Below are 27,496 nucleotides of genomic sequence, written 5' to 3'. Positions count from 1 at the left end.
TGAGTATTTTCAAAGGACCTTGAACTTACATGTTTAGAATCAAAATATTGACACGTTTACCATCTGTAGTGACAGCAATTACCAAATCGGCAAAAAAGTTGACATTTACTTACATTACATTAAAATATTGTGTCACTGGATTCACATTAAATACAGCCATGGTTTTGATTAAATATTCAGACCCAAGGTAGTTGATTATATAAGATTTACAATGTATTGTTGCCCCTGTAGACCTGCAGCAGGAATGTATGTGTTTGCCTAGAGGCATTGTGAGGTAAAGGTTTGAACACATCTTGTACTAATTAATGTTTTAGGGATTTATATTTTTAAATCCCAGTCTCAAGCCCTGCCCCCAGCCTGCAGGCTCATCTTCCTCCTTGTACAAGACTTTCATAGGCAGAAGTATGCAAAAAATACATTTAGTAAACCTTTGTAACCTTTGTAACCTTTGTAACGTCTAACTTAAATTATCTTAAAATGTCATGTTTTTATACTTGCATTTCTTAAAAAAAAAATAGATGATATTGTGAACATGCATTTTTATAAAAACAAATGTAATTGTGAATGCTGGTTCTCTGTCTATCCCACCTTGCATACTGAATAATGTATCAAATGAACAAATCCTATTGTGACATGCCATGCATGTACAGGTTTCAAACGTGTAACCACCTATAATTTAGACAAATCAAGGTAACATCAGTTTGCATTTCTACTGCAGCGATTCACGATTACCCGGATAGCAAAGCATTCAGCCAGCTGCTTCTAGATCTTCCTTGCAGCATTAAGAGCTTCTGTTCATTCCCCCACTCTCCCTCCTCCTGCCCAGCCTTTGTGTCAGCTTCAGTGCTAAGAGAACTAGCTATGCTATGCCCAGACAGAGAATGGCACCGCTGCCGCAAGTGCTTCTACAATGTACTGAGGTAAAGGATTATTTTTCTTTGTTGGAAACTGTGAGAGGATATTTAAAGAAATCAACAATGCAAGTCATGTTTTCAGTCAGCCTCCCTTGTTGCAGATGGAACCAGATACATGCGAGGGCACACAGCAAGGTGTGATAATTGTTCAGTGTGACATTAGATGGAGATCTACTGTGTAGAAGGGAGGAGGCAGGCTGTCTCGTTTACAGCCCCACACAGGCGCAGATAATAGTCTTGTAAAACCTGCAGGCGGGGCTCTTCAGTACTTCTCTACATGCATAGCAGTGACAGCAGCAGCACTACAGCCTGGGAGAAGACGCTTCAGAGGCAGAGAGGTACCTCTCCTCCTGCTCCTTGACAACTCGCACAGCTTCACCTTCTCCTCACCTATCTAGAGCTCAGACAAAGGCAAATTAAATGGAATTTTCACGTCTGTTGCCCTGTGAAAGCCTGCCCTTGCTAGCTTTTTATGCCCAGCCTTTAATCTGATCTGATGACATCTCTGCAACCTGTTTACTCTCAACTGAGAGGGATTATTTTCATTTGTGATTATTAGGAGGAGGAAGAGCGGTCACTTGCTTTTTCCAATGGAGCAGATGAAGAAAATGTAAATGAGCAGTCAGGATAAAGCTAACAGTTCTTACAAAGACAGTGGCACAATAAGGGTGGAGCCCAGCGTTTGTATGGATGTGCATCATTAGCAATCTTAACTTTTTGTAACTGCTTGTGCTCCAATACTGGAATGGCTTCAACAACCTGCATTGCATTGTCCTTCCCATGGTATCTGTCTTCAGTGCTGCACCTGTAAGGAAAGGTGTAACTTAATTCCAAGCAGTGTGTCATTTTACACCATACCATTTCTCCCTGCTATTGTCTAGCACTGTTGGATCAAGTGACATGTATGGAACGATCAGTTTATTTCCTGGTTTTTAACTGAATATTTCAAAACAAACATGCAGTTAACATTCCGCTCCCTTTTATTTGCTTTCTTTGGAACTTCACTAGTGATCAACCATGAAATGCATGATTTAAATGTGCAACATGAAGATGGCACAAGATGGTGTCATGATCTCTCTCCGTCCCCTGACAAAGTTTATTCTAGAACATCAAGCAGTCAAACTGGTGATGAGAACTCTACCCGTCAAGGTATTTTAAGGAATATTCTTTGTAAATTTATAAATGGGAGATTACAGAAGTCTATAGAACCTATGTCGGTTGAACAGAATACACATCAGCGAAATGACAAGCAAGAACGAAACGGAACACCTGCAACACACATGCAATCTGAAACCATTCCCTGGGTGCATAGAAAGGTGAGCAACACAGCCATGTATACCAGGTATGTTGCTCCTGTATCAGACAATGGGGAAAACATCCATTCTAGGAATAAAAGAGAAACCTATGAGCAGCAATGGAAAAGAAGCAATGGAAACCCAAACATAATCCACAGTGATAAAATTAATTTAGTGGATTTGAATGAAACGTTGCAAACAACAAATACAGGAAAAGAGAGTGAACCCCAAACATTGTTCTTAAATGGCTCAATTCCCTTTGCAACCAATGATTTAAAAGTGTTTTCCGATATTATGGAAGTAAATCAAGATTTGGTACCAAAAAATACAACCAATAAAAAACTGCACATAAAGAACCCATTTTACCCACTCACAGAAGATTCATACGGTGCTTATGCAGTTATGTGCTTATCCATTATTATATTTGTTATTGGGATTATGGGCAACATGGCTGTGATGTGCATAGTTTGCCACAATTACTATATGAGAAGTATATCCAACTCGCTTTTGGCAAACTTGGCCTTCTGGGACTTTTTGATAATTTTTTTCTGCCTTCCATTGGTAATATTTCATGAACTGACGAAAAAATGGCTACTAGAGGATTTCTCTTGCAAAATCATTCCATATATTGAGGTAATATTTATAACCTTTATAAAACAGTTTGTTTAATCACAAATGCACATTAATAAATTAGAATATTGATTTTAGATCCAACAAGTTTATTTATAAAAGCTTGAAGAGAGATAACATTGTGAGCGATACAGATGGAGCTGCGGACATTGCTAGCGCCGACTTGGTGCGCTGTTCGCCGGGACGGGGATGTGCGAGCGTCTCACATGCATGTGCTCCTCATTCGCGATGTGGTGCATTAAATGGCACACTGGAGGCCACTCCAATGGCAGTGGCTCTATCTGTATAGTACCAGCCAATCAGCTTCTGACTTACATGTTACAGGCGATGTTTGAAAAATGACAGTTAGGAGCTGCTTGGTTGGGACTTTATCTTTCAGACTTTTATCACTAACCAGGCTTTGATATTTACTCCAGATACCTTATTTTATAACATAATGGGTGTTTGTATTCCATAACTATACAGGTGTTTGTAATGCTCTGTGTAGTTAACCTAAACCAGAGAAGTTTAGCAAGTGGGGGGGAGGGGGGGTGTCTTTATTATGTTTATTGTTTTGATTATTGATGGCTCTGGAATAAATGATATACTGTCACAATTATCAACCGAACGGAAGTTTATGGATGAAATCCATCTTTTTTTTTTTTTTTTTGCATGCTAATGAAAACTTAATTTTAAAAAATGCAGTCAATGTCATCATCCATGTCAGACATTCTAAAACTAGATTTGTTTTATTATTTCCATAGTTAATTTGACATAAAGTTATTTGGATTAGTTTATTACAGTTTTTTTTTTTCATATTCAGTGATAACCTTGAGTGTCTGCTTTTTGGAACTGCATCTATTTAATAATGTATATGGTGCAGTTCAAATAATGTACTGTATAAAATGTTTCAGCCAATTTTGACATATTTTTAATGATAAATAATGACCAAATCAAATCTCTAAGATTTAAAAAAAAAAACACAACCGATTTTAAAAATTGGGGTTTCATGATAAAATGATTATTTGATGCACCCTTTTTAGAGATACTGTTTTTATTTTGAAGTAGTGCAGTTACTTTTTAGCAGTTGCAATTATAACTTTAGTGGAACGTAAGAATTCTGTTTATTGATCTTATTTGCACCTGAATATATTGGATCTATTTTTCTGGAAAAATCACACTTGTGTGCTCATACCTTTTCTACAAGAGTTTCAATTCAGAGCAGACATAGTAGACAGCAGGAGAGATAGGATGCCAAGTTTTTGTCTGAGCTTTGGAATAAAATATGGACTCCTAAAGCTGTTTGCCTGCTCTCAATTGCCATGCATATTTGTTCCTTATTTAATAGTGACCAGCATTACATCAGTGCCAGTGTTTCCCCTCTTACCCTGTGTCTCTGCCAAGCTCTCAGTACAAAGTCCACCGTTCATTCAAATTGTTCATTATTGAAAAACAAAATAAACATCAGTGGATACTAATCATCATTTAGATTGCCAGCACTGGCCTACTTATCTGTGCTGCTATAATGGTGGGCCATATAACCAGCCGAGTTTGACCTACAAAGCATCGACATGTATAAATATTAAAGACAGATTATTTTTCAAATGCTAGTAGAAGCTATTTCTGCTGGCATCTCTAAAAATCTATTTGGTGTTAATGGAATGTGAATTATTTTCAAAGCCATTCACAGGCTCCAACTTGCAATGTGTTTCCTTACCTGTAAATGTTCTGCTCACACATGCAACACATTGTTTGCTTTATTAAAATACAAATTCCACTTCTTATACAATATATGCTAACAGGCAAATGTATTTTTATGCCTTATATGTGACTGGGTTAAGTATTAATATTTTAGTTGAGAAATTTGAAAGGTTCATAAAGTTACTTTACAGCATACTTACCTATTCTCCCGGAGGGTCCCAAAAATCAGTTCCCCCTCCCGGGCCCTTATACCCCTTTCAGACATACGCAAAAATCCCGGCTTCTCCCAGAGAGGAGATGATAAAGGTAGGCAAGTATGCTTTACAGATGTTTACCAGATTCTTGGAAATACTGCGCGATAACACAGGTCTGTAATACTGTTTTCACATTGCAAAATGCAGGTTCGCACGGGACTTTGAAACGGTTCAGTCCTGGCGCTAACTTGCATTTGGGATGTTCACATCCCCACAGCAAACCGGCATTATTGACGGTTTGCTGACGTCATCCGGGGGCACGGCGGGAAGTCGGCGCATCATCAGGTGTGGGGGAGGAGGTGGCGCTGCTCCAAGCCCTGCCTCCTCCATAGTATGAACGAGAAATGGGTCACTCAACCTTATTAACCCGTTCACACTGCCAAGCAACACGGCAACGAACTGGTAAAGGAGCCCATACACGGTCCGTTATGGACCGGCTCCGTTCTGTACTATGCGATGCGTGCTCCCGCGCATCACATAGTATGGTACAAAAAGTATGTGCTGCACATACTTTTTGTACTAGGTACACATCGGATCGCATTGCATGCACAATGCATGCGATCAGATACGATGTGTACTTTAAAAGTACAAAACGGACCGGCAAAACGGAGCATCTATGGGCTCCTTAAGAACTCTGCTTTTTTACAGGATCGTATTGCTATGTTGCTACCTGTTTTCATGACATCGCACTAATTACCGGTTCAAACTGGCTTGTACCTGGTAATTAGTTGCTATGTGAAAGGGGTATTAGAAAACCTCTAACATACCCTTAAATGTTTGTAAGGGTATGGGTCATAAGGTCAACCTTATTTAGGTTGACCTGCATTGGGTCAACCACTGAAGGTCGACATGGCTTAGGTCCACACATGAAATAGGACGGCATGGCTAAGTTCGACGGGGTTAGAAGGTCAACACATGCATTAGGTCGACAATGGGAAGTTAGACTGTCAAAATGTCGACATGAGTTTTTCACATTTTTTGGGGAGTTCACATGTGCCGTCAGGCTGTATTTCAAGCCCCACAATCCACTACGGCGTGACAGGAGAATAAAATAGTGTGCTGAGCACAGCGAGCCACCTGCCTCTGAAGCATGGAGAGTGCAGTGGTACACTTTGACGGTGCCCATGTCGACATTTGGGACAAAAACCAGGAAAAAAACCTCATGTTGTCCTTCCCATTGTCGACCTAATGCTTGTGTTGACCTTCCAACCCTGTTGACCATAGCCATGTTGACCCTTACCTGGTCATTCATTAGGTTGACTACTAAAGGTCGACAGGGCTTAGGTTAACACATGAAATATGTCAACATGGCTAAGGTCGGAAGGTTGACACAAGCATTAGATAATCAAATGAAAGATCGATAGTCAAAAGGTAAACTTGACTCTTTCATTTTTTTGGGGGGGGGAATTTCGAAGTCGACATGGACAAAATATCGGTGTACCGCGTCCCCTTGCATGGCTCGCCATGCTTCGGGCACGTTGCCTTGCTGTGTTTGGCACACGATTATATTCTCTTTCGGCGTCCTATGGGATGGTAGGGTATGAAATACCTCCTGTTCTGGAAAAAACTCATGTCAACCTTTTGACTGTCAAACTTCCCATAGTTGACCTAAGCCCTGTCGACCTTTAGTGGTTGACCTAATGTATGTCGACCTCAATAATGTCAACCTACCAACCATATCCTGTATATAATATATAATCATAGCTGTTAAAGGTGATATTTGCATGAAAATATGTTTCATACATTGATGTACTGTATCATCATCTGGCTCTCAGATATAGCTAATGACGTGCACCACAATAGCGCTAAAATGACGTGTCTACAATTTTTTTCTGTATTTGGCAAGATCTACAGCACCGTTTCCCATAGTGTGAAAGTGTCATTATGCCTTTACAATTGTGGCCTATCTGTTAAAACCCAATTTAGAAAAAGTAGTTGTGCTTTTTCTTTAACATCTATACTGTATTTTATTATTCATATTTTGCTGAATTTATAGTCCATGAATAGAGCTTAGATAAAAATGTTTCATTCTGCTTTGTGATTTTGTTGGGAAAGGCCTAAGAAGGGGATGCAGTGTAAATCCCGGCGGTCGGGATCCCAGCGTTCAGAATCCCGACGCTGGAATCCCGACCGCTGAAATCCCGACACTTTCTCCCTCCGGGGGTGTCCACGACACCCCCGGAGGAAGAATAAATTAGTGTGCCGAGCGTAGCGAGGCACCGGGCCCGCTACGTGGCGAGCACAGCGAGCCTGCAAGGGGGGGCGATCCACGTCCCCCCCTTGTCAGGATTTCGGCGGTTGGGATTCCAGCGTCGGGATTCTGAACGCCGGGATCCCGACCGCCGGGATTTAATACTGAATCCCTAAGAAGCATGATCATTTACATGGGCAAATTAATAAAAATGTGTGGAAAATGTTTTATTTTTTTTTGCTCATCTCTAGTGATATGTGCTAGTATGCAATTGCACTGCAAGAGCAACGAGAATTTCAGGGTGTTTTTACAAATATTCAACAAATTCAGAATTTGCTCTGATTTATGCAATATTTGAAACCAGTTATTTTCTATTCTCACCTCTCATTATGTACAGTATTCAGCTTTTTAATACAGATGGGTCCTACTACCATTCTGAAGCAATCGCAAAACAGCCCTATTTGATGATCCAGGTCCCAGACGACACTGCTTGTACAAATTAAAAATTGGATGCGACAAAACTGCTTAATGAGCATGCACCGGTTAATTTGAAGAGCGATACTTGCACATTTGTGTGCGAACGTGTGAATCTACATGCGAAGTATGACCATCTAGCGAGTATAGCTTACTATCATAACAAGCCCTATGCTAATGGGGCTGCCCAGCAACCCCCGCCCTTCTCCGCCCCTCCCTCGGTGTGTAAGGTGCGTGCACCTGGCAAAGCGAAAGTTCGCCATGGGTGCACGCACCCTGTGTCTGCACATGCGCAGAAACGCGCATACGCAGAGACAAATCATCGGTCCTCCGTGCGAACGCATGGAGGACCGAATCGATCAAAATAAGGTCCTAGGTGTATGAGGACACAACTGCAGTGGTTAATTCCCCCACATCAAAGGACAAGTTTGATTGTTCACAATCTATAAATGTGAGAATGCTTGTTCTTCACAGATTCAGATATAGTAGGTATGTGATCATAGGCAAATTTGAAGGATATTGGATAGAGAAAGATGTGACTGTAGACTATAGATGTGCGCAGGGGTGGTTCTGGGAGTGCCCAAGCACCCCCTAATATCGAATATACCCCTTTGCCACCGCCACATTCGGCCTGCAACCCACAGTGGCCATAGTGCTGCACTCCCATTCTGTCACCGGCAACCCCTCCAAAATGGCCGCGGCTGGTCCTCTAGTGTCTGCCTCCTCCAAAAAGGTGGCCATTTTTGGAGGGGCCACCACTGACAGAATGTTAGTGCGGCCCGCTCGCTGAGGAGAGGACAGCAGTGCCATTAGTAACAACAAGGCAATGAGCATGCAACGCTGGGCATTCCCATGGGCGACCGCCACCATCTGCCCCTGGCCTGCCCAGATCCCTGCGATCCCTCCCAAAGGGGAGCTTCACATACGCATAAAAGACTATGCGCATGCACAGTCCCACAAACATTGCAACAGGGCCAAACTTGCAAGAATGCAAGTAAACCAGAATTACCCCATATATGCAATAGCACCAGAAGTTTACCTTACTGGTTGCAAGTATGTTGCACATCTGATTAAACTGTATACTAAATTATAATATGATGGGTTACATTTATGTTCACTTACTACATTTATGTTTACATTTCTTATAATCTATGTTCCATCATTTAGTTTAACCCTTTGAGTGATTCTGATGTGGGGAAAATGCTAACAAAGCGTGTATCATTGCATTAGGAAACAGTGGCGTAACTAGGGGGTGTGGAACTGGTGCCACTGCACAGATCTTGTGGGTAGCACCATTGCCCTTGCTTATGGCTAGTAGTCCTTTGGATGCTACTGCCAGGCACCCTGCCATGTGTACATCTGCTTGGAGCATCTTCAGGAGGATTTGATACGAAATCCCGGCGGTCGGATTCTCGGAGTTCAAAATCCCGACGCCAGAATCCCGACAAGGGGGGGGGGGCGTGGATTGCCCCCCTTGCGGGCCCGGTGCCTTGCTAGGCTCGGCACACTAATTTATTCTCCCTCTATGGGTGTCGTGGACACCCATAGAGGGGAGAGAGTGTCTGGATTTCGGCGGTCGGGATTCCGACCGCCGGGATTATAACTGCATTCCCTTCAGGATGCTCCAGGCACTGCAGAACTTTCATTTCTGTCGACCTATGACCCTATGAACTATGCCATGGTACCATGCCCAACAGGGGCTGGGCCAGCACAGGGTGCTGTAAAGCCCTTGCATGTCACTCACTGTATGGAACAACAAGTTGAGATGCAATTAATCGAATTCCTGTATATATAATTGCGTGTAGAATTACTGGCTGTTTTTGTCGACCTACTTGACAGTTTTATTTTTAAACCCCAATTTAGATTTGAGTTTGGATGTTGCCCTCCCATATCTCAATCTTTCTCACCTGTAGTAATACATCATGGCTTTACCGAGGTGCAAAGTTGCTTGTTCTTATTTTGTTTAGCTGCCAATTCATTCAGAATCAGTCCCATAGCTTACCTGTTACCAATATACAGAGATATATCTGCTTTTTCAGCACTGGTGTATTTATAATGGAAGCAGTGTGTGAGATAGAAAAATAAGTGTACCACAATATACCTACAGCCCTTCCAGCAATGTCACTCAGATGGCATTCACCCTGTAGCTGATCATATACTACTTCTGTGCATTTCATTATATTATGTATGAATATTGGCAGCGCCACTTTTGCATTTATGACTAACACTGCCAAGCTGTGTATTTATGCTATAGTTTGGTGTAATGGTTAGCATTACTGTCTTACAGCACTGATGGGTTGATGGTCATGGGTTTAATTCCCACCATGGCCCTAACTGTGCGGAGTTTGTATATTCTCGCCGTACTTGCATTGGGTTTACTCCGAGTGCTGCGGTTTCCTCCCACACTCCAAAAATATACTGGTAGGTCAATTGGCTTCCAACAAAGTTAACCTTAGAATGTCTGTGTGTGTACATGTGGTAGGGAATATAGATTGTAAGCTCCACTGGGGCAGGGACTGATGTGAATGTTGAAATATTGGGGGTTACACCAAACCCCGCCCGGCAAACGCACGCCCCCCCCCCCCGCCGCCCCGGCAAAGTGCGGCTTAGCCTGCACAGAGCAGCGAATGGATGTTTATAAGTGACTTTTGAGTTACTTAGTTTAGCGTGCACGCTGGCGTGATATGGGCGGGCAGCTAACATCCGGTGATGTCAGCTACCCGGCCCACACACCCGCGTCACTGCCTCATTACCATGAGAACGCCCAGCGTTCTCATGGAAACGCCCATGGAACGCTGGGCGTTCCCATTTGGTAATGGGGCAGCCCGGTGCTCCCCGCCCATCTCCGCCCCCCCCCTCGCTGCCATGGGTGCGTGCAATGTCGCCGTGGGTGCACGCACCATGCGCAGAAACACGCATGCGCAGATGCACAACATCGGTACTGCGTGCGAATGCGCGCAGTACCGATGAAATCTGAATAAAGCCCATTACAGATGGAGCGGGACTTATCTATCCAGGGGATGGCAAGGGCGACGCCAGCCGCCATCCCCTGCCCCGCGCCATCTGTATGCCGGAAGGGGACGCGCGCGCGTCCCCTTCCGTCGGTGCTGCCGACAGTCGCCCGGTGTCTACACCGGGTCCCCGCAGCCCCCTGAAGCGGGAGGCGGACAGGATTGCGTCCGCCTCGCCGCCGCCCAGATACTGAGACGCGCGTGCGTGGGGGACGCACGCGCGTCTCAGTCAGATGGAGCGCCGTGTTGCTGGCGGATCGCCAGCAACATGCTGCTGGCGATTCGCCAGCAACAATAAGACCCGCTCCATCTGTATCTGTAAAGCACTGCAAAATATATGTGCGCTTTATAAGAAACTTAATAAATTATAAATAAATATGTATTTGTACTTATGATGGTTTTTTGTTGGACATATCTTGAGATATGTGCTTTGAAATAAACCTTTAGCATTATTTATTTATTACCTGTTCTTTATACTGTATAGCGCATATATATTCCACAGTGCTCTTCAGAGAATATTTTCCTATTCACTTCAATCCCTGCACACACTTTCATGCTAGGGTTATTTTTTGGGGGAACCAATTAACCTACAAGTATAGTTTTTTTGTTGTGGGGGAAAATGAAACCCACCCATGCATGAGAGAATATACAAACTCCACATATGGCCATGGTGGGAATCAAACCTATTACCTTAGCAGACATGCCCAGGTGTTTTTGAGGAGGGTATGACATCAGCGATGACCACTTCCAGCCTGTCTCAGTCACAGATTAGTGGAAGCTAGACCTACAAACAGACTGCAAATACTGTTTGATGGTTCGGCAATTGCTTATGGATTTGCGAAGATTACAATTAGCGATCCATTTGCTTTTAGTAAGGGGCATTTTCTCTTTGTCTGGGCAGTGGCTTATTCCTCTCAGTCCACTGTGAATTTTTCACATTAGCAGTCAAGTTGGAATTATCCGGACCACAATGTACATAGATATAGTATCATTTTGCAGTTTGTGAAAATTGTGAATATGGAACTCCTTGATGCTAAGAACACACACACACACACACACATGACTATTGAACTTACTCTAGAGGTACGTTTAGATCTTCTCCTTTGAAAATAAACTTAAAAGTTTGCACATAGCAATTCTCGACATTTCCTTTTAATATAGTGTTTTTAATATTGGAGAAGAATGAACATATTTCACCGCATTTTACAGAGCGTTAACACTTCTGATACTGTAAATGAATGATTAAGGTGTATGTGTAAATGCAGCCAAAGAGAGGGATAGGTATAGTGGGTTGCTCTTCGCCTAGGTCAAAAATGGTGAAAACTAAGTAGCGGAGGTATGAGGAATACTTCACAAATTTCTTTAAGGTCCTGGTGTTTTCTTTCAAGGGTCTACTCCACTGGTGCTCCCGTGCCAAGACCAGCGCTGACGTAATCGCTGGCCAATAGAAAGCCACTTCGACCATCTGAATGCTGCCGATTTTTGTGTGGCGGGGAATGCGAGCTCCGTAGTGCGGTACTAGTGCGGCTAGCTTGGGACAGGAGCACCAGTGGAGTAGTCCCTTGAAAGAAAACACCAGGATCTTAAAGAAATTCCTGAAGCTAAGTATTCCTCATACCTCCGCTACTTAGTTTTCACCTTTTTTAACCTAGGTGAAGCGCCACGCACTATACCTATCCCTCTCTGACTCTGTTTTCGTGGGTTTAGGGAGTCTACACAAAGTATAGTGGGGCAGCTGCCCTGAGTGAAGCGCCAAAGTGATCCCCACCAAATATCTTTTTCAGTATGTGTAAATGCATTTACCAACAACAAATTTTGTAATATCAATATCGTCCTGCTAGTAGAACACCCATATTTTGTAAGTTAACTTCTTGGTCATTCCCTCTTTTAGAAAGAAATTTCAGTCTTATCCTAAATTCTTAATGGTTGTTTCTACAAAAGTTGTGCTCTCTCCGTCTGATTCACATTTACCCACAAGTCAGCCAAAATAAAACTCACATTGCTTGCACAAACCATAATGTGGAAATATACAAGCATGCGGAGTTGCATCCATTTGGGGTCTCTGCATAGTGTTCAATCCTGCAAAGAGCCATTGTGTTTTATAAGAAACCTTCTAAATGACAGCAGATCCTGAGTTGAACATTGGCCAACATCGACTTAGCCATACTTTATGATGGGTGCTGGACAGTTTCCCGACAGTCGGCATCCCGACAGTCATCAACCCGACATCGGGATCCCGACAGTCAAAACCCCGACACTCGGGTTCCCGATGGCCACCGGCTATTCTCCCTCGTGGGGGTCAACGACCCGACATCGGGCTAATGAGTGTCGGGACCATATACCACACCCTTTTTTGTTAACCAGGAAAATACCAAAAACAATTCGGGTTAAGGTATATTGTAATATACTGTTTCAACGTGCTTATGTTTTATACTGTTCAATAAGTATTCTAAAATGTACCCAGCTATTAAATTACATTTCAGGAAAAAAAATCTTCTGCTTTACAAATGTCAGTTATTAAAAAGAAAAACAATTTAAATTCATGTGAAAAATACTATTATCAAGGAATGCATAATCACATGCACGGGAATGTATTATTAGTCACTGCCTGTTCATGCTTGGACAGAAATGCTGTATAATAATTAGTTTAATGGCGTATTATGCATAATACAGAGGAAAGCATTTCCTTTGTGGTCATCGTGCATTTTTTAATGAATTGTTATAATGAATGGCTCTAACAAAGGTTCTCTGTTTTACAGCACTATGTCAAGTAACAATGCACTTTGGTACAGAACTGGTGGGAAAGTACACACACTTTGTTAAACCATTCATCTTTTAGGAACCAGCCAACAAGTAAATATATGGTTATGTGATGATTCTGTGTTAGCCTGCCCAAAGTGTTCTATAGCAGTAGAAAAGTTGACTATTTAAAAAAAGAAAAAAAAAAACAGTTGAGCATTATATAGACTAGAAGTAGTGTAGTTTGTAATAACACTGGTAGTCCATGAGATTATGATAAGTCAATGACTGTAGCTTACTAAACATGTTCTGTTAAACAATGTAACAATGGCAGTACCATGTCTATATAATCCTCAAAGTTGAAGCATATTTTAAAAGGAAATAAACATAATTTAAAATATATTTTATTGGTTTTATTCTTACTAACAAATCCAATATTAGTCTGTTTTACACATATTTGCCTGACTATGGGGGGTATTCAATCCCGGGTCATGACTGTCGATCTGGCCCGACAGCCGTGACCCTGGCCCGTTTTCGTTTTGTTCGACCGCAGATCGCCAGGTGCAATTCAATGTCCCAATTCGCGATTGGCAAAAAGGGGGCGGGTCCGCATAAATGGCCGTGGATTGTCGAAATTGGCTGCGATCGCGACAATTCACAGCGAAATCGACAAAATGAGCCTGACTGCTTTTGATAATGATGATGTAAGTCACTGCAAATCTCATCATCAAGCCTTTAGAACATACTTGCAGACTTCTGGTCTGCTCTCTCCAGAAGAGCAGCCAGGGCTGCCCAGCTGGGGGGCAGTGCAGGGGGAGAGTGACATAGGGAAAGGGGGTGCGATGGAGTTGGAACTATGAAAAGGAGGTGGGGTAGAGGCATGGGGGCCACAATCACATCTCTGTAGCTACGCCCCAGCTTTACAATGTCGAGATTACCGTTGATGCAATTCAGCCAGAATTACATCATCGGCTGTGAGTGAGAGGGCCCCCTGATTTTTGGGAGCCTCCTGGCCATTCCTGGAGGCAAAGCTAGTATGTATTGGACCAGGGTTGAACTGGCCCACAGGGGAAATACCCACTGCCTGAGAGTTCAGCCCTTCTTCTAGGGTTCCAGACTGTGCACGTGAATTATACTTTATACATACAGTATGTTAATAATAATTAGTATTATACTGGACAGGAATGTGGTGTATTTTCTACAGTGCATTGCTGTTATTAAACCTTTACATTAGCATGCATAGACGAGCAAGAGGACTTTTTGTTAGCTGGCCACACCATTAAGAATGTCCCCCTGTCACTGCATTTCCCCGGTAGGCCCTTAATGCTCCTGTCCATCTCTGTGTTACTCTGGCAGGTCTGTGTAACTGCAGCCTGACTACTGTATGTGTGCTGTGTGCAGTCTCAGCTACTACATAATTAGCCCATTATTATGTGTCTGGCTGTCTAGCTGCAGTTAACCTGTGTATCAGGAGGCTGGTGTTTTCCCAGCCATCCTGATTGGTCGCACCCATGGGAATGCCTAGAAAGGAAATCACCTGGGGACGTGGGTGCCAGGGGCGGGCTGCTGACATCACCAGTGTATGCCATTACATAGATGTTACTGCAATATAATATTATAACACGTTTTTATTTCAGCAAATTAATTTTAGCTAATATACAGTTCTCATTTAAAGACATTGTTTAAAACTAATGGAAATTGTTGTAGACTAATTCCCTCGATGCACTCTAAGTTATGTGGTACCCAAGGGTATCAGAACGTTATCTGGTTGGTGTGGAGGGGGTGTCAAATAAAATCTCAGTTTCGTGCCACTAGCATTACAAACATTGCCCATTATTCTGGTTCACTCACAAAGGCAAATTCCTTCTCAAATGGACAAAACCATGTGCACTTCAGGGGGGGCATATGCAACATGTGCAGAGAAATTTAGATTTGGGTGAGTTATTTTGTTTCTGTGCAGGGGAAAAACTGACTGTTTTATTTTTACACTGCAATATAGGTCTCACTTTGAAATAAAATCCCACAAAAATGTAATTGTCTCTGCACAAGTTACATTTGCCACACCTGCAGTGCACATGGTTTTGTCCATTTGAGAAGGAATTTGCCTTTCGCGAGTAAACCAGAATAAGGGCCATTATGATAGGTAAAGTCACTTGTGCACATTTCGTCTGGTAGAGTCTGTGTTACACAATAAGCCAGATAGAACCCATAACACAAATTATGCCAGGTAGAGCCCCTTGTACACATTATGCCAGGTAGAGCTCCTTGTACACATTATGATAGATAGAGCCCCCATTACACACTATAACAGGTAGAGCCAACGTTGCACATTATGGGCCAGATGTATCAAGTTTCAAAAATTGATAAAGTGGAGAGTGATAAACAGCCAGCCAATCAGCTCCTGTTATTTTTCAAACCCACTTTGGAGCTGATTGGTTGGCTATTTATCATTCTCCATTGTACTGTATCTCTTTTTGAATGCATCTAAGCCTAAGCCTTGTAGCATACCCCCTTACACATTATACCAGGTAGAGTCCCTAAATACATATTACACCAGGTACAGACCCTTTTACAAGCTTCTGGATGAGCTCACCTTGCACACTGTATACTTTCTTACCTTCAGCATCAGCTCCAGCAGAGTCCAGGTCTAGGAACGAAGTCCCGCCATCGAGCCTCTGCAGCAGGAGAACCGAAGTCTCCTCCCTCATTTCTACAAGTATAATGTAATGCAGTGGTGTCAAACTCATGTCCCAGCATCTGTTGTGGAACTATACTTCCCAGCATGACCTGCCACAGATTTGACATATTGGATTGCTCAAACTGTGGCAGGGCATGCTGTGACGTCTAGTTCCACAACAGCTGTAGAGCCATGAGTTTGACACCACTGGATTAATGCTTTAGGAGACCTGCAGTAGTAATGTCAGCAGCCTGCGGCCATCAACGAGGATGAGATGCTCTTCAAACTGCTGGTGCAGACGTGCGCAGCGGCACCCATCAGTATCGATGGACACAGCAGCACAGTATAACAGAGCAGGGAAACGTCACTCCAGCCTGGCGCCTCCCTGCTCTGCCTTCAGTAACAATATAATTAACTTGCATATTGTTAATCAAAATCGTAAAGTGTGTACCCATCATAAGAATAGCAACAGCTCTGTGGAAACTGTGTACAGTATATCTCTCGTAAGTGCCCCGAGTTCTAGTTCTTGCCTGTCTTAAGGTAATTCTTGATTATCAATTAGAGGTGAATTACTTTTCTGTATTGATCAACTAGAACAGCCTAATGGGACATGTGGTGTATGCTTGAATGCATAAATAATCATGCTGTCTAGACCAAATCCACAGTAAACAGCAAAACTGCACATTGTCTACTGTACTTCACCACATCCACTTTTACTCTGATCGGCTTCCTCTACATCATTTAGAGGACTGTTTATCACACTCACAAGACAAAAGTGAAGCTAACAGTAGAGCTGGGATTTGTGGCTAGTTCTAAAATAAAGAAAATTTGTGCAGTAATTCAAAAAATGTCTTCTGTCATACACATAATAATGTAAATCCTTTTTCTGCAAGCATGAAACTGACTTTGAAACTGTTACCTTCTAAAGTGGTAACAATGGGGGTTATTCAGCACGGGCCGTAGAATTGCTAAAATAGTATTTTAGCAGTTCTGTGCACACCGCAGCACACAGGGGTGGATTTGGGTGGGCGCGGTCTGCACAGTGCAGGCACATCAGGTCTGTTTTTGGGGCAGTTTGCTGTGGCTGAAGGAAGGTGTTGCTGGATATGGACAAAGTGGGGGATATGTCCGCAAAATTGCATCTGCTACACAATGCCGAGATTACAGGCACTATGATGCCGGGCGTGGGGCCATGATGACATGATTCAACTTAAAATGAATGCAAACTGAGCGAGGGTTGTGTGCAGCTGCAGGAGATGTGCAGACAGCTGGTGGCTGGCTAGGAGGCTTTGGGGCCGATTCAAGTTGGCTCGGTAAGCTGCGAAGATTGCGGGTTACCGAGCACCTAAGATGCAACCCATGTGAACACCGCGACCCCACTGCCACCGATTCCTTTCATTAACATGTGAGATGACGTGTAACGAAGATACATCCCCTCGCATGTCTCCACTGCAGGAGAGATCATTGTCGCCGACCATCTAATGATTTCACAAATAAGTCTGTGGACAAAGACATGGCAGGTGGCTGACGTCTTGTGACATCTGCCATTCGTCCTGGCAGACATCGGCTCGCCCGTGTACTCATGGAAACATCCAGCGTTTTCATGGAGATGCCCATAAAACACATTCCCATAGGCGATCCCCCATCCTTGATGCCGTCCGTCCTCAGCCCGCCCTGATGCTTGTGAATGGCTCGACAACTATGCAAATTGCCGAAGCCACTCGCAAAGAGGAGCTGCACATGCGCAGTGCCAAAAACATTGATACAGGGCCAAACTCACAAAATAGCAAGTCATCTGGAATCACCCCCTTTGCCCATTCTTCTGGGGGAGCGGGAGCACTACCCAATTTTCAGGATCCTCCCAGACATTCTGGTAGAGTAGGCAAGTATGCTATTAAAGTTTAGACTAATGTAGATAAATAATGTGAGTGAACAGACCTATAAACACACACACACACTTCACAACAAGCAGTCACGTTGCTTCATGACAATTTCAACACTACAGAACATGCAACAGTCAGAAGCGTTCTCTAGATAAAAATACATTGTGTTTATATGGCAACACGTAATAATTACATAGTACACTGTGCTCCAGTGAAGCTTTCAGACAAGATAATCAATGCGTGTAAAATACTCAGTTTTCCTTAGTTTAGTCCTAGCATTAATTAGTGTCCATGAGAATGATAAAAAGATATACTGTATAAATCCCCTTTCAATCTTACTTCAAAATGTCTGATGCTTTTATCTACACATGCAGTTTAGATTTACTTGGTTCTTATCTACAAAATTCTGCATGTTCAGATTTTTCCGATGTTTCTGATAGACGGACAATAAGATTCCGCTTTGAGATCCGAGGAAAACCGAACCCAAACACACACACACACACGCTATGGGTGCATAACAAACTATACAGCCATGTCAGTGTAACAGCCACAAACTTGTACTCATTGTCTCACACTATAGTAGCAGAATAATTGACACTGAATTACTTAGCATGTTAATATTTACAATGCTGATTCTGAAAATTAATTAGAAGTGAAAGTGTTATGTCAGTGGAGTAACATATCAATGACTAATTGTTTGTTGGAAGAGATGTATTCACATAGAGTAGTAGTCTAATTATAAAATGCAGTTTTATAATTTATAAGTATTTATTATCCATTTTATAATCCTCACATTGGGCCTTATTTTGGTTCATTCTTTCTGACAAAATCCTTCTTAGATGGACAAAACCATGTGCACTGCGGGTGGGGCAGATGTAACTTGTGCAGAGAGAATTAGATTTGGGTGGGGTTTTACTTCAAAGTGAGATCTATATTGCAGTGTAAAATAAAGCAGTCAGTATTTTCCCTGCACAGAAACAAAATAACTCACCCAAATCTAATTCTATCTGCACATGTAACATCTGCCCCCCTGCAGTGCACATGGTTTTACCCATCTAAGAAGGATTTTGTCAGAAAGAATGAACCAAAATAAGGCCCACTCTCTTTTAAGTTTAAGGATACAGTTTCGGGAGCATTGTTCAGAGAGTATCTTGTAACATACAGATGGAGCAGGCCCCATCTTTGCAGGGTCTGGCTATTCTATCGCCAGCCCCCGCCAGCGGCCAGCTCTCCTCAGGGGTGCACTTGCGAGCGCCCGTGGCTACGGAGCCAGCTCCGCCACCAGCAGCCTCCCCCGGTGCCCCTTGCTGTCCCCCCTATCCCTGCCCGTCTCCCTGAAGAGGAGATGGGCAGGATGCCGCCGCGGCGCCGTCCAGAAACTGGGATGCACGTGCGTGTGAGAAGCACGCACGTCCCAGTCAGATGGAGCATCTCTGCGCCGGCGATCTCCGGCCAAGGATCAGAGGCACTCTATCTGTTATATATTAGAAGTGCGCTACAGTACAAATGTGCATGTCATGACAGCATATCACTAAATTACAGTGTGGGTAAGACTAGGACACAGAGCAAGAAGTAGGGTTGCAGTGCAATTCAAATAGGGGAGCCACAGCAATGGCCACAAACTGCCATTCTAAACTGACTCACTGGCAGTTGGTGTGGCTCCCCTATTTGAATTTTGGACTGTGCTGCAGCCCAACCTCTGGAGCCACCACTGCGACTCGCTATCTATGAGATCAAGCAATGTTAAGTCACAGGGATGGAGGGGAGGCAGTTTGAAAAGTGTGCACAAGTAAGGGCAAGTGTACAATTTTACAGTTTCTGAATAGAAACACAGGACAATGAGCACAAGTGGCATAGTGCAAAGGAAACAACCAGTAGGTTGTTTCTGGCCTTATGTGGGTGGCCCAGACATTAAGGAGTGTGTGACAGACAAGCCTGTTCCTGCTGTATGTTACAGAGTCCCATGCTGAGTTTCAGAAAATACATGCTGTGACTAAGAGCACCGCTTTTAGCGTCTGCCCATGCGGGATATGCATTGTGCTTCAACACAGCCATAAATCAGCAAAGTCTGGAAGGCTTCAGTAAAGCCAGAAAGACTTTTGTTGGGTCTCCATTGTTTGCAATGGAGGGGGGAACTGCAAAATCCATCTATAGATGGCATAAGGGGTATAGTCATAACTCAACCTTAAATGAAGCCCTATGCAGTGGGAATGGCTGATCTGATATTGAGGGTCTCCTGCGGTGGTTCCCAGTGATATGCTATGGTGGCAAAATTGGAGTTTATATAGGTTTTTGTAATACTCCCTTACACTGCCACAATTATTTTTAGAACCTTCCATACAGAAATCGGCATGCGTGTTATGCATTTATTTAATCCAGAGTACACCATAAAATTCAGTGCTCCGTAGATCTGCAGATCATTGCTCTACTATAAAGAAACTTCTTAACTGACTTGTATAAAAATGTATTTTGAGAGTAGGAAATTATATCCATGCCTCTATTGTAATGTGCCCATGTAATGAATCCCTTTTATGAATAATTTTCGAATGCTATAGCTTTGATCATATTAAATGATATTTGACAACATTTTTGACATAAGAAATACAAGTACTGTAACCCATGGGGGGGGGGAATCCCATTAGCCATAGGGTTTATCACACAGCTAATTACCAACACTGTCTGATTCAATTAGCGGTATTTACCCCACGTATTAAGCACCAAGAGGGAGTTCTCTCCTCAGCCTCTGGAGTTGCCAGGAAAAGTATTAGGGAACAGGAACCCTTTAATATTTACCCACACATTCAGCATTTACACAGAATGTATGGATTGGCGCACTGTGGGCCTTATTCTAGTTCACTCTTTCTGACAAAATCCTTCTTAGATGGACAAAACCATGTGCACTACAGGTGGGGTAGATGTTACTTGTGCAGAGAGAATTAGATTTGGGTGGGGGTTTTACTTCAAATTGAGATCTATACTGCAGTGTAAAAATAAAGCAGCCAGTATTTACCCTGCATAGAAACAAAATAACTCACCCAAATCTAATTTCCTCTGCACATTTTACATCTGCCCCACCTGCAGTGCACATGGTTTTGTCCATCTAAGAAGGATTTTGTCAGAAAGAGTTAACTAGAATAAGGCCCTTTATCCCTGTGTTTATGGCCCAGAAAAAAAGGTGCTTTATTAGATAGCAACACCAGAACTTTTCCCAAAGCACTGCAGTTTTTTAAACATTTATTATCGGTTTGCTGATAAATGTTCTATTATATGTAAAATAAATATATATATCTATAATTTTACATTTTTCACATTTGTCTAAAATGTAAAAAAAAAAGGTCTAAACATTTGTTACAACCATTGATGATAGAACAATATGAACAAAAATCCACAATAGGAAATCTTGTCATCAGTGGAGAAATATTAGGTACTGTAATTGTGAACTGGTGAAGTAAGCGCTTCCCTTCATTATTTATTCACTATCATTTTCTTAACACGTTTTCAGATGGCTAGCTTTCCTGGGCATTACTGCAATATTGCTATAACCTCATTGTTGATTGGTCTAACAGGAAAGAGATGTGCTTTCAAACTCTAAAATGACAAACATTTTTCTTAAGATCAATATGCCATTTTTAAATTGAAGTCTGTAGTTCAGTGTCAACTGATTCATTGATGTCATCAGGCTAGTGCAGTTTGATCAGGCCGCACCGGTATACTTCATACAGTGCAGATAGTACAGCATGGAACAGTTACCATAGACCAAACAAGTTTCACAGCTTCATGGCAGAATCTATGATCCTGATCGTTGCATCTCTAAAGCCCCATACGCACTACAGGAAATTGGGAAAGATTTTTCTCAGAGAGGGTCTTCTGAGGGATATCTTTTCAAATATCCTCTAGTGTGTACACTCAGTATTGTTAACAATGCATGCTCCTGTGCATCGTTAATTACCCCTCCCATCTTCTGAACCTGCACGTCAATTTAGCTATATAGCCAACGACCCGCACGTTCAAAAAGTCCCGGGGATATCGCTGAACGAGATCATTTACCGATATCGTTCAGTCTGTAGGCTCAAATTACCCACCTGCTACCAATGTCATTAACTATATCGGACCCAGCCAGGATAGCCTAATGCATGGTTCTTCAACCTGTGGCCCTCCAGATGTTGTGAAACTACATGTTCCAACATGCATTGCCACATTTTTTTTCTATAAGAGCATGCCAAAAAACCTCAGGGCATGCTGGGACATGTAGTTCCACAACATCTGGAGGGCCACAGGTTGAAGACCTGTGGCCTAATGCATATGGGGCTTTACAAAGCGACAGCCAGCAGTAAAATATGTTCTAAAGGCTTTGTCTTTCCAAGCCAGTATTACTTGTACGCTCTGTTATTACGATAGTGCAACACAATAGTATTTGACAGTACGGATGGTGCGATGGTTAACATTACTGCCTCATAATACTGAGGTCATGGATTTGATTCCAACAATGGCCCTAACTGTGTGGAGTTTGTATATTATTCCTGTATTTGCGTGGGTTTCCTCTGGATTCTGCAAAAAAACCTTATAATTGGCTCTCAATAAAATGAATCCTAATGTGAGTATATACTTGTAGTAGGGAATATAAATTGTAAGCTCCACTTGGGAAGGGGCTGATGATAATGGGCTGATATTCTCTGCAAAAGTCTGTGGAATATGTGTGTGCTATATAAATAACTGGTAATAAATAATAATTGCAATAGTAATACAGTATGTGTGACAATTTTGGGTATACTGTACATTGTGCTGTGGACTTGCCCACCTTCATAAATGACCTTAATACTGTACAGTGTATGCAACTAACTAGTATAGAACATGTTTATTGTATTTGGAAAGGAATATATTGCATACAACTGATTCTGGGAATCCTTTGTTCTACCAGCATTATTGATCTTACCAGCATTGCATTTAGATTTCAATGTACAGTCACATTTAAAACACATTAGTTAAAAGTAATAATTATATCTTAAATAAAGTGAAATTTTCTTAAATTCCGTAACTATTTTAGTGGTTTGTTTAATTTATCGTAAAGCAACACAGATGCCCTCAGTTTTTTATTTAACTGCTGCAACTACTGTATATATCATGTCTCACACATGTATCTTATTCATTTTATCACGTGCAATGTTTGTCTAATTTGACTACGCATTAATGTATGTATTGCATGTTTTACATGTTGTTCACATTTTCATTTATTTGTCTTACAGGTAGCCTCTCTCGGAGTCACCACGTTTACACTGTGTGCGCTGTGCATTGACCGATTCCGTGCTGCCACTAATGTACAGATGTATTACGAAATGATTGAGAACTGCACATCCACAACTGCCAAGCTAGCTGTTATATGGGTGGGTGCTCTCCTTTTAGCACTGCCTGAGGTCGTCCTTCGGCAGTTAACCAAGGATGAGTCAGCAATAAGTGCCAACACTCTCTCGGAGCGCTGTGTTGTTAAAATTTCCACTGATCTTCCGGATAGTATTTATGTCTTAGCTCTTACATATGACAGTGCAAGACTATGGTGGTACTTTGGCTGTTATTTCTGTTTGCCCACTCTTTTCACAATAACGTGCTCATTGGTAACGGCAAGAAAAATCAGAAGAGCCGAAAAAGCTTGTACAAGAGGAAATAAGCGTCAGATTCAACTTGAAAGTCAGATGAACTGTACTGTAGTAGCCCTCACAATATTGTATGGCTTTTGCATAATCCCTGAAAATATCTGTAACATTGTAACCGCTTATATGTCCACTGGGGTATCCCGGCAAACGTTGGACCTTCTTCATCTGATCAGCCAATTCCTTTTGTTCTTTAAATCATGTGTTACCCCTGTCCTTCTGTTTTGCCTTTGCAAGCCTTTTAGTAGGGCTTTCATGGAATGCTGCTGTTGCTGTTGTGATGAATGCATTCAGAAATCCTCAACTGCAACAAGTGATGATAATGACAATGAGTATACTACAGAGCTGGAACTTTCCCCTTTCAGTACTATACGGCGTGAAATGTCCACATTCGCCTCTGTTGGAACTCATTGTTAAACCCTTTGTGTATATTTGTAAATATTCCGTGTATTACATTTTAAATGATTTTAGTTTGTTTTTTTAATGAAACACTTGTGCAAGAACAATTTTGGTATCTATATTTATTATGTTTTAGGTCACCTAACAGGGTATGTTTCAAAGAATCTATTAACACGTTTCTGCACCTTAATTAGGTAGTTGATAGCTTTTTGATAATCACACCCATAACTTTTTAAAGTATTATATATAAATCTAGGTGAAAATATTATATTCCAAGGTGGTTTGCACTGAAATAAAATATTGTAATGTTTAGTTTAAACATTAAAAAAAATAGCTGTTTAATAAATTTTATTTTGTTTTTATTAAACATTTTGTCAGTATTATTTCAATAAAAGATGTGTCCATTATTATTACATACTACATCGTTTAAATTATGTATTCTCTAAGAAAACGTTTTAGTTCTCTTGCTGAATTAACATTAATAATACATTTGACATTTACATTGATTTGAATTTATTATGCATACACACATACACCATTCTATCTTATTCTTAACTAAGTAACCATCTGAATCATGTTGATGTAAATATACCGAAGATCAAAATGTTTAACCCTTTGAGTGCTGTGAGATATGTTAAAATGATCCCCTAAAAATGCCAGCATCGCTCACATTTGTTATATAAATTCAAATAAATAATATTGTTTAAAAAAAAGAATATATTTCCTATATAAGATAAACATTACAGGTCATTATGCTGAATAAAAATGTTTGCTTGCCAATTTTCACAGCTATTTTGACAAATTCACTTGGCACTCAAAGGGTTAATCTTACAGCCTTTATCTTATCACATCTAAGCTATATCTATTGACATGTATGACATTATCTAATATGCAGTAAAACATTTCATAGTTTCTGGTTAATCCACAAACAATGTTCAACTATATTTTAATGTGCATACAGTACATGGGAAAGGGCGAGTTCTTACAATGCACGGTACTTGTGTATTATCTGGGCGCCCGATTTTTTTCATTGCACGTTAAAAAATCACATACAATCATATCGCATGCGATGCAACGCGATTGGACTCGATTTTTAATCGTACAGCCACCCAGATGCCTGATTCCTATGTTAAATGCCCCCCCCGACCCGATTTTTGATTGTACACCCACTCTGATGGGTGATTACTATGTTAAATGGCCCCCCATTGTTAACGCCACCCCAATATCAATGCCAACCCGAAGCGTGGCGAGCGGCGGCGGTACGGGTCCTCCGACCTTTTCATACCACCACTATCCACGTCGGCATGGAGTTGATTTTATATAGTGTGGCGAGCCACCGAGCCCGAAGCATGGCGAGCGCAGCGAGCCCCACAAAGGGACGCGGAATACATGTGAAGTAATACGCGTCCCCTCGCGGGGCTCGCTGCGCTCGCCATGCTTCGGGCTCGGTGGCTCGCTGCACTTGCCGACGTAGATAGTGGGGGTATGAAAAGGTCGGAGGACGCGTACCGCTGCCGCTCGCCACACTTTGGGTTGGCGTTGATACTGGGGTGGCATTAACAATGGGGGCAGAGCCGGGCCCTAGCCTAAATGACACCCTAGGCAAGATTTTGGCTGGTGCCCCCTAGCACCGCCACTAGTTCCGCCTCTGACTCTGCTCCCCTTTCCCAGCACCATCAACCCTCATCATAGCAGTCATCATTTTGGTGCTCCTACCCGCAATATTTTAAATAGAAACAGTGCACACATTCGGTGCGCAGCCCAAACATGGGTGTGTTCTTGCTGGGAAGGGGCATGGCTACCCAACAGTACCCCCATTTCAAATTATGCCACGCAGTAGTGCAACTTTATTCACATTATATCATGCGATGGTGTCCCTTATTTACGTTACATCAAACAGTAGTACCACTTTACCTTATGTACATTACTCCTGACATTATTCACATTATACCCTTAGAAAAAAATCCTGAGAAAATATTGTATTTTAAGCACCTCCATGGCCATACTGCAACCCAGCACAAAGCAGTGTGTGCTGGGCAGAGGAGAAGAGCTGCAGCTGCTGCTGTCACTTAAGGGGAGGGGGCCCAGGGCCCCCACTGGGCCCTTCCATCAGACTTTGGCCTGGGTAATTTGTACCCCCTACCCCTTTCTCTCAGCACCCCTGATAATACCACACAGTAATGCCCCTTACACATGACACACATTATTAATGTCCTTATAACCATAATGCCCCTTACACATTATGCCAACCTTTATTAATGCCCTTCATACACATAATGACACACATAATGCCCCTTACACATATGTTGCACATTATTAATGCCCTTATACACATGAGACACATAATGCCCATTACACATATGTTGCACATTATTAATGCCCTCATACACATGACACACATAATGCCTGTTACACATATGTCGCACATTATTAATGCATTTATACATGACACACATAATGCCCCTTACACATATGCCAAACACTATTGCACAACCAACCCACCCGCAGACAGCACTCACACAGCCGCTAACACTGTGACCTCTGCCTCTGCTTGGATACAGATGTTTCCTCATACATCTTGCCTCAAAAGGCCATGCAGCTTCTGGCCAGTTCTGCTAACGTTGGGTGCATTTTTTGCTGAAAATTTATCTTATTTGCATTGTTATGACCAGCACACACAAGCTCCACACACAAGGAGCTTCCGATGATTAAAATTATATATGGCATGAATATATTCTGTGTGCGTCTGTGGCTGTACCTGCATACGGAATGCTATGTTACAGTGATTTCCATGAATACACTATTTCATATGCAGATACAGCCTCACTCACACACAGAATATAGGCATGCTGCATATCATTTTAATCAGCAGAAGCTACTGATGCCCATATGCATTCCAAATGCAATTGCCTAGTTTGCCTATGCCTAAGACCGGCTCTGAATGGGGGGGCATTTCACATAGTAATCACCCATCAGGGTGGGTGTACAATTCAAAATCAGGTCTGGGGGTGCATTTAACATTGTAATCAGGCATCAGGGTGCCTGTACAATGTAATATCGGGTATAATCGCATCGCATGCCACTAGTTAAGGCATGCGATGCGACGCGATATTAAAATTGTACACTCCCAAGAAAGGCTCAAAATCGGGTCCAATCGCATCACATGCCTTAACTAGTATATCATCGATGGTCGATGGCCATCCCTACTGCTGACAGTCTCCTCTTTGGGCTTCTCACGGACAAGAGACTTTAAAAGTAGGCAACCCTGATCTATCTATGTACACAGTTCAACTGGCCCCAGTGGATTATTTTCACATCAGCACAGGACCTCCGTACAAAGGCATGCATCGGTACACCACCAGTACCCATTACCTAAGGCTGAGCTGATCTCCATGAGGATCTGCTTCCTTTTAAAGTATATCCTTAGCCACTCAGGGGCCATCATTATAGTGCTTACTTAGTAGATTTAATAAAGCTTTTTTAAATGAAAAATGTATTCCAAAAATGTTTCCATAGCAACCAATTAGATTCTATCATTTTCTTGGATACAATAGAGAAATGATAGCTAGAATCTGGTTTCTATGGACAACACCATTTTATTTTTAGATCGTTTAGTAAATCTACCCCATAGGGTGCATATGGGCTGCTGGAATTAACTATAAGTTCCTAACTCTCCCTCCGAAAATAGCACCAACTCATTGACA

The 27,496-nt window shown here is 42.2% G+C and overlaps 1 protein-coding gene across 1 annotated transcript; it reads left to right on the top strand.

Annotated features, from left to right (window-relative positions):
* Positions 1–843: 843 nt before the first annotated feature.
* Positions 844–24,148, top strand: GPR37 (G protein-coupled receptor 37). Its single transcript, XM_083182855.1, has 2 exons — positions 844–2,842; positions 22,992–24,148. The coding sequence occupies exons 1-2, from the start codon at positions 1,871–1,873 to the stop codon at positions 23,808–23,810; spliced, it is 1,791 nt and encodes a 596-aa protein (XP_083038981.1). The 5' UTR covers positions 844–1,870; the 3' UTR covers positions 23,811–24,148.
* The last annotated feature ends 3,348 nt before the right edge of the window (positions 24,149–27,496 follow it).

The sequence above is a fragment of the Crinia signifera genome, chromosome 4 (assembly GCF_055691185.1).
Source record: "Crinia signifera chromosome 4, ASM5569118v1, whole genome shotgun sequence".
NCBI lineage: Eukaryota > Metazoa > Chordata > Amphibia > Anura > Myobatrachidae > Crinia > Crinia signifera.
The sequence above is the reverse complement of the archived record's forward strand: the minus strand, read 5'-3'. Positions and strand labels throughout refer to the sequence as shown.

Coding starts and splice junctions, on each gene's coding strand:
- GPR37 (XM_083182855.1), top strand. CDS start 1,871: ATGCAGTTAACATTCCGCTCCCTTTTATTTGCTTTCTTTGGAACTTCA. Junction 2,843..22,991: donor AAATCATTCCATATATTGAG/GTAATATTTATA, acceptor TTTGTCTTACAG/GTAGCCTCTCTCGGAGTCAC.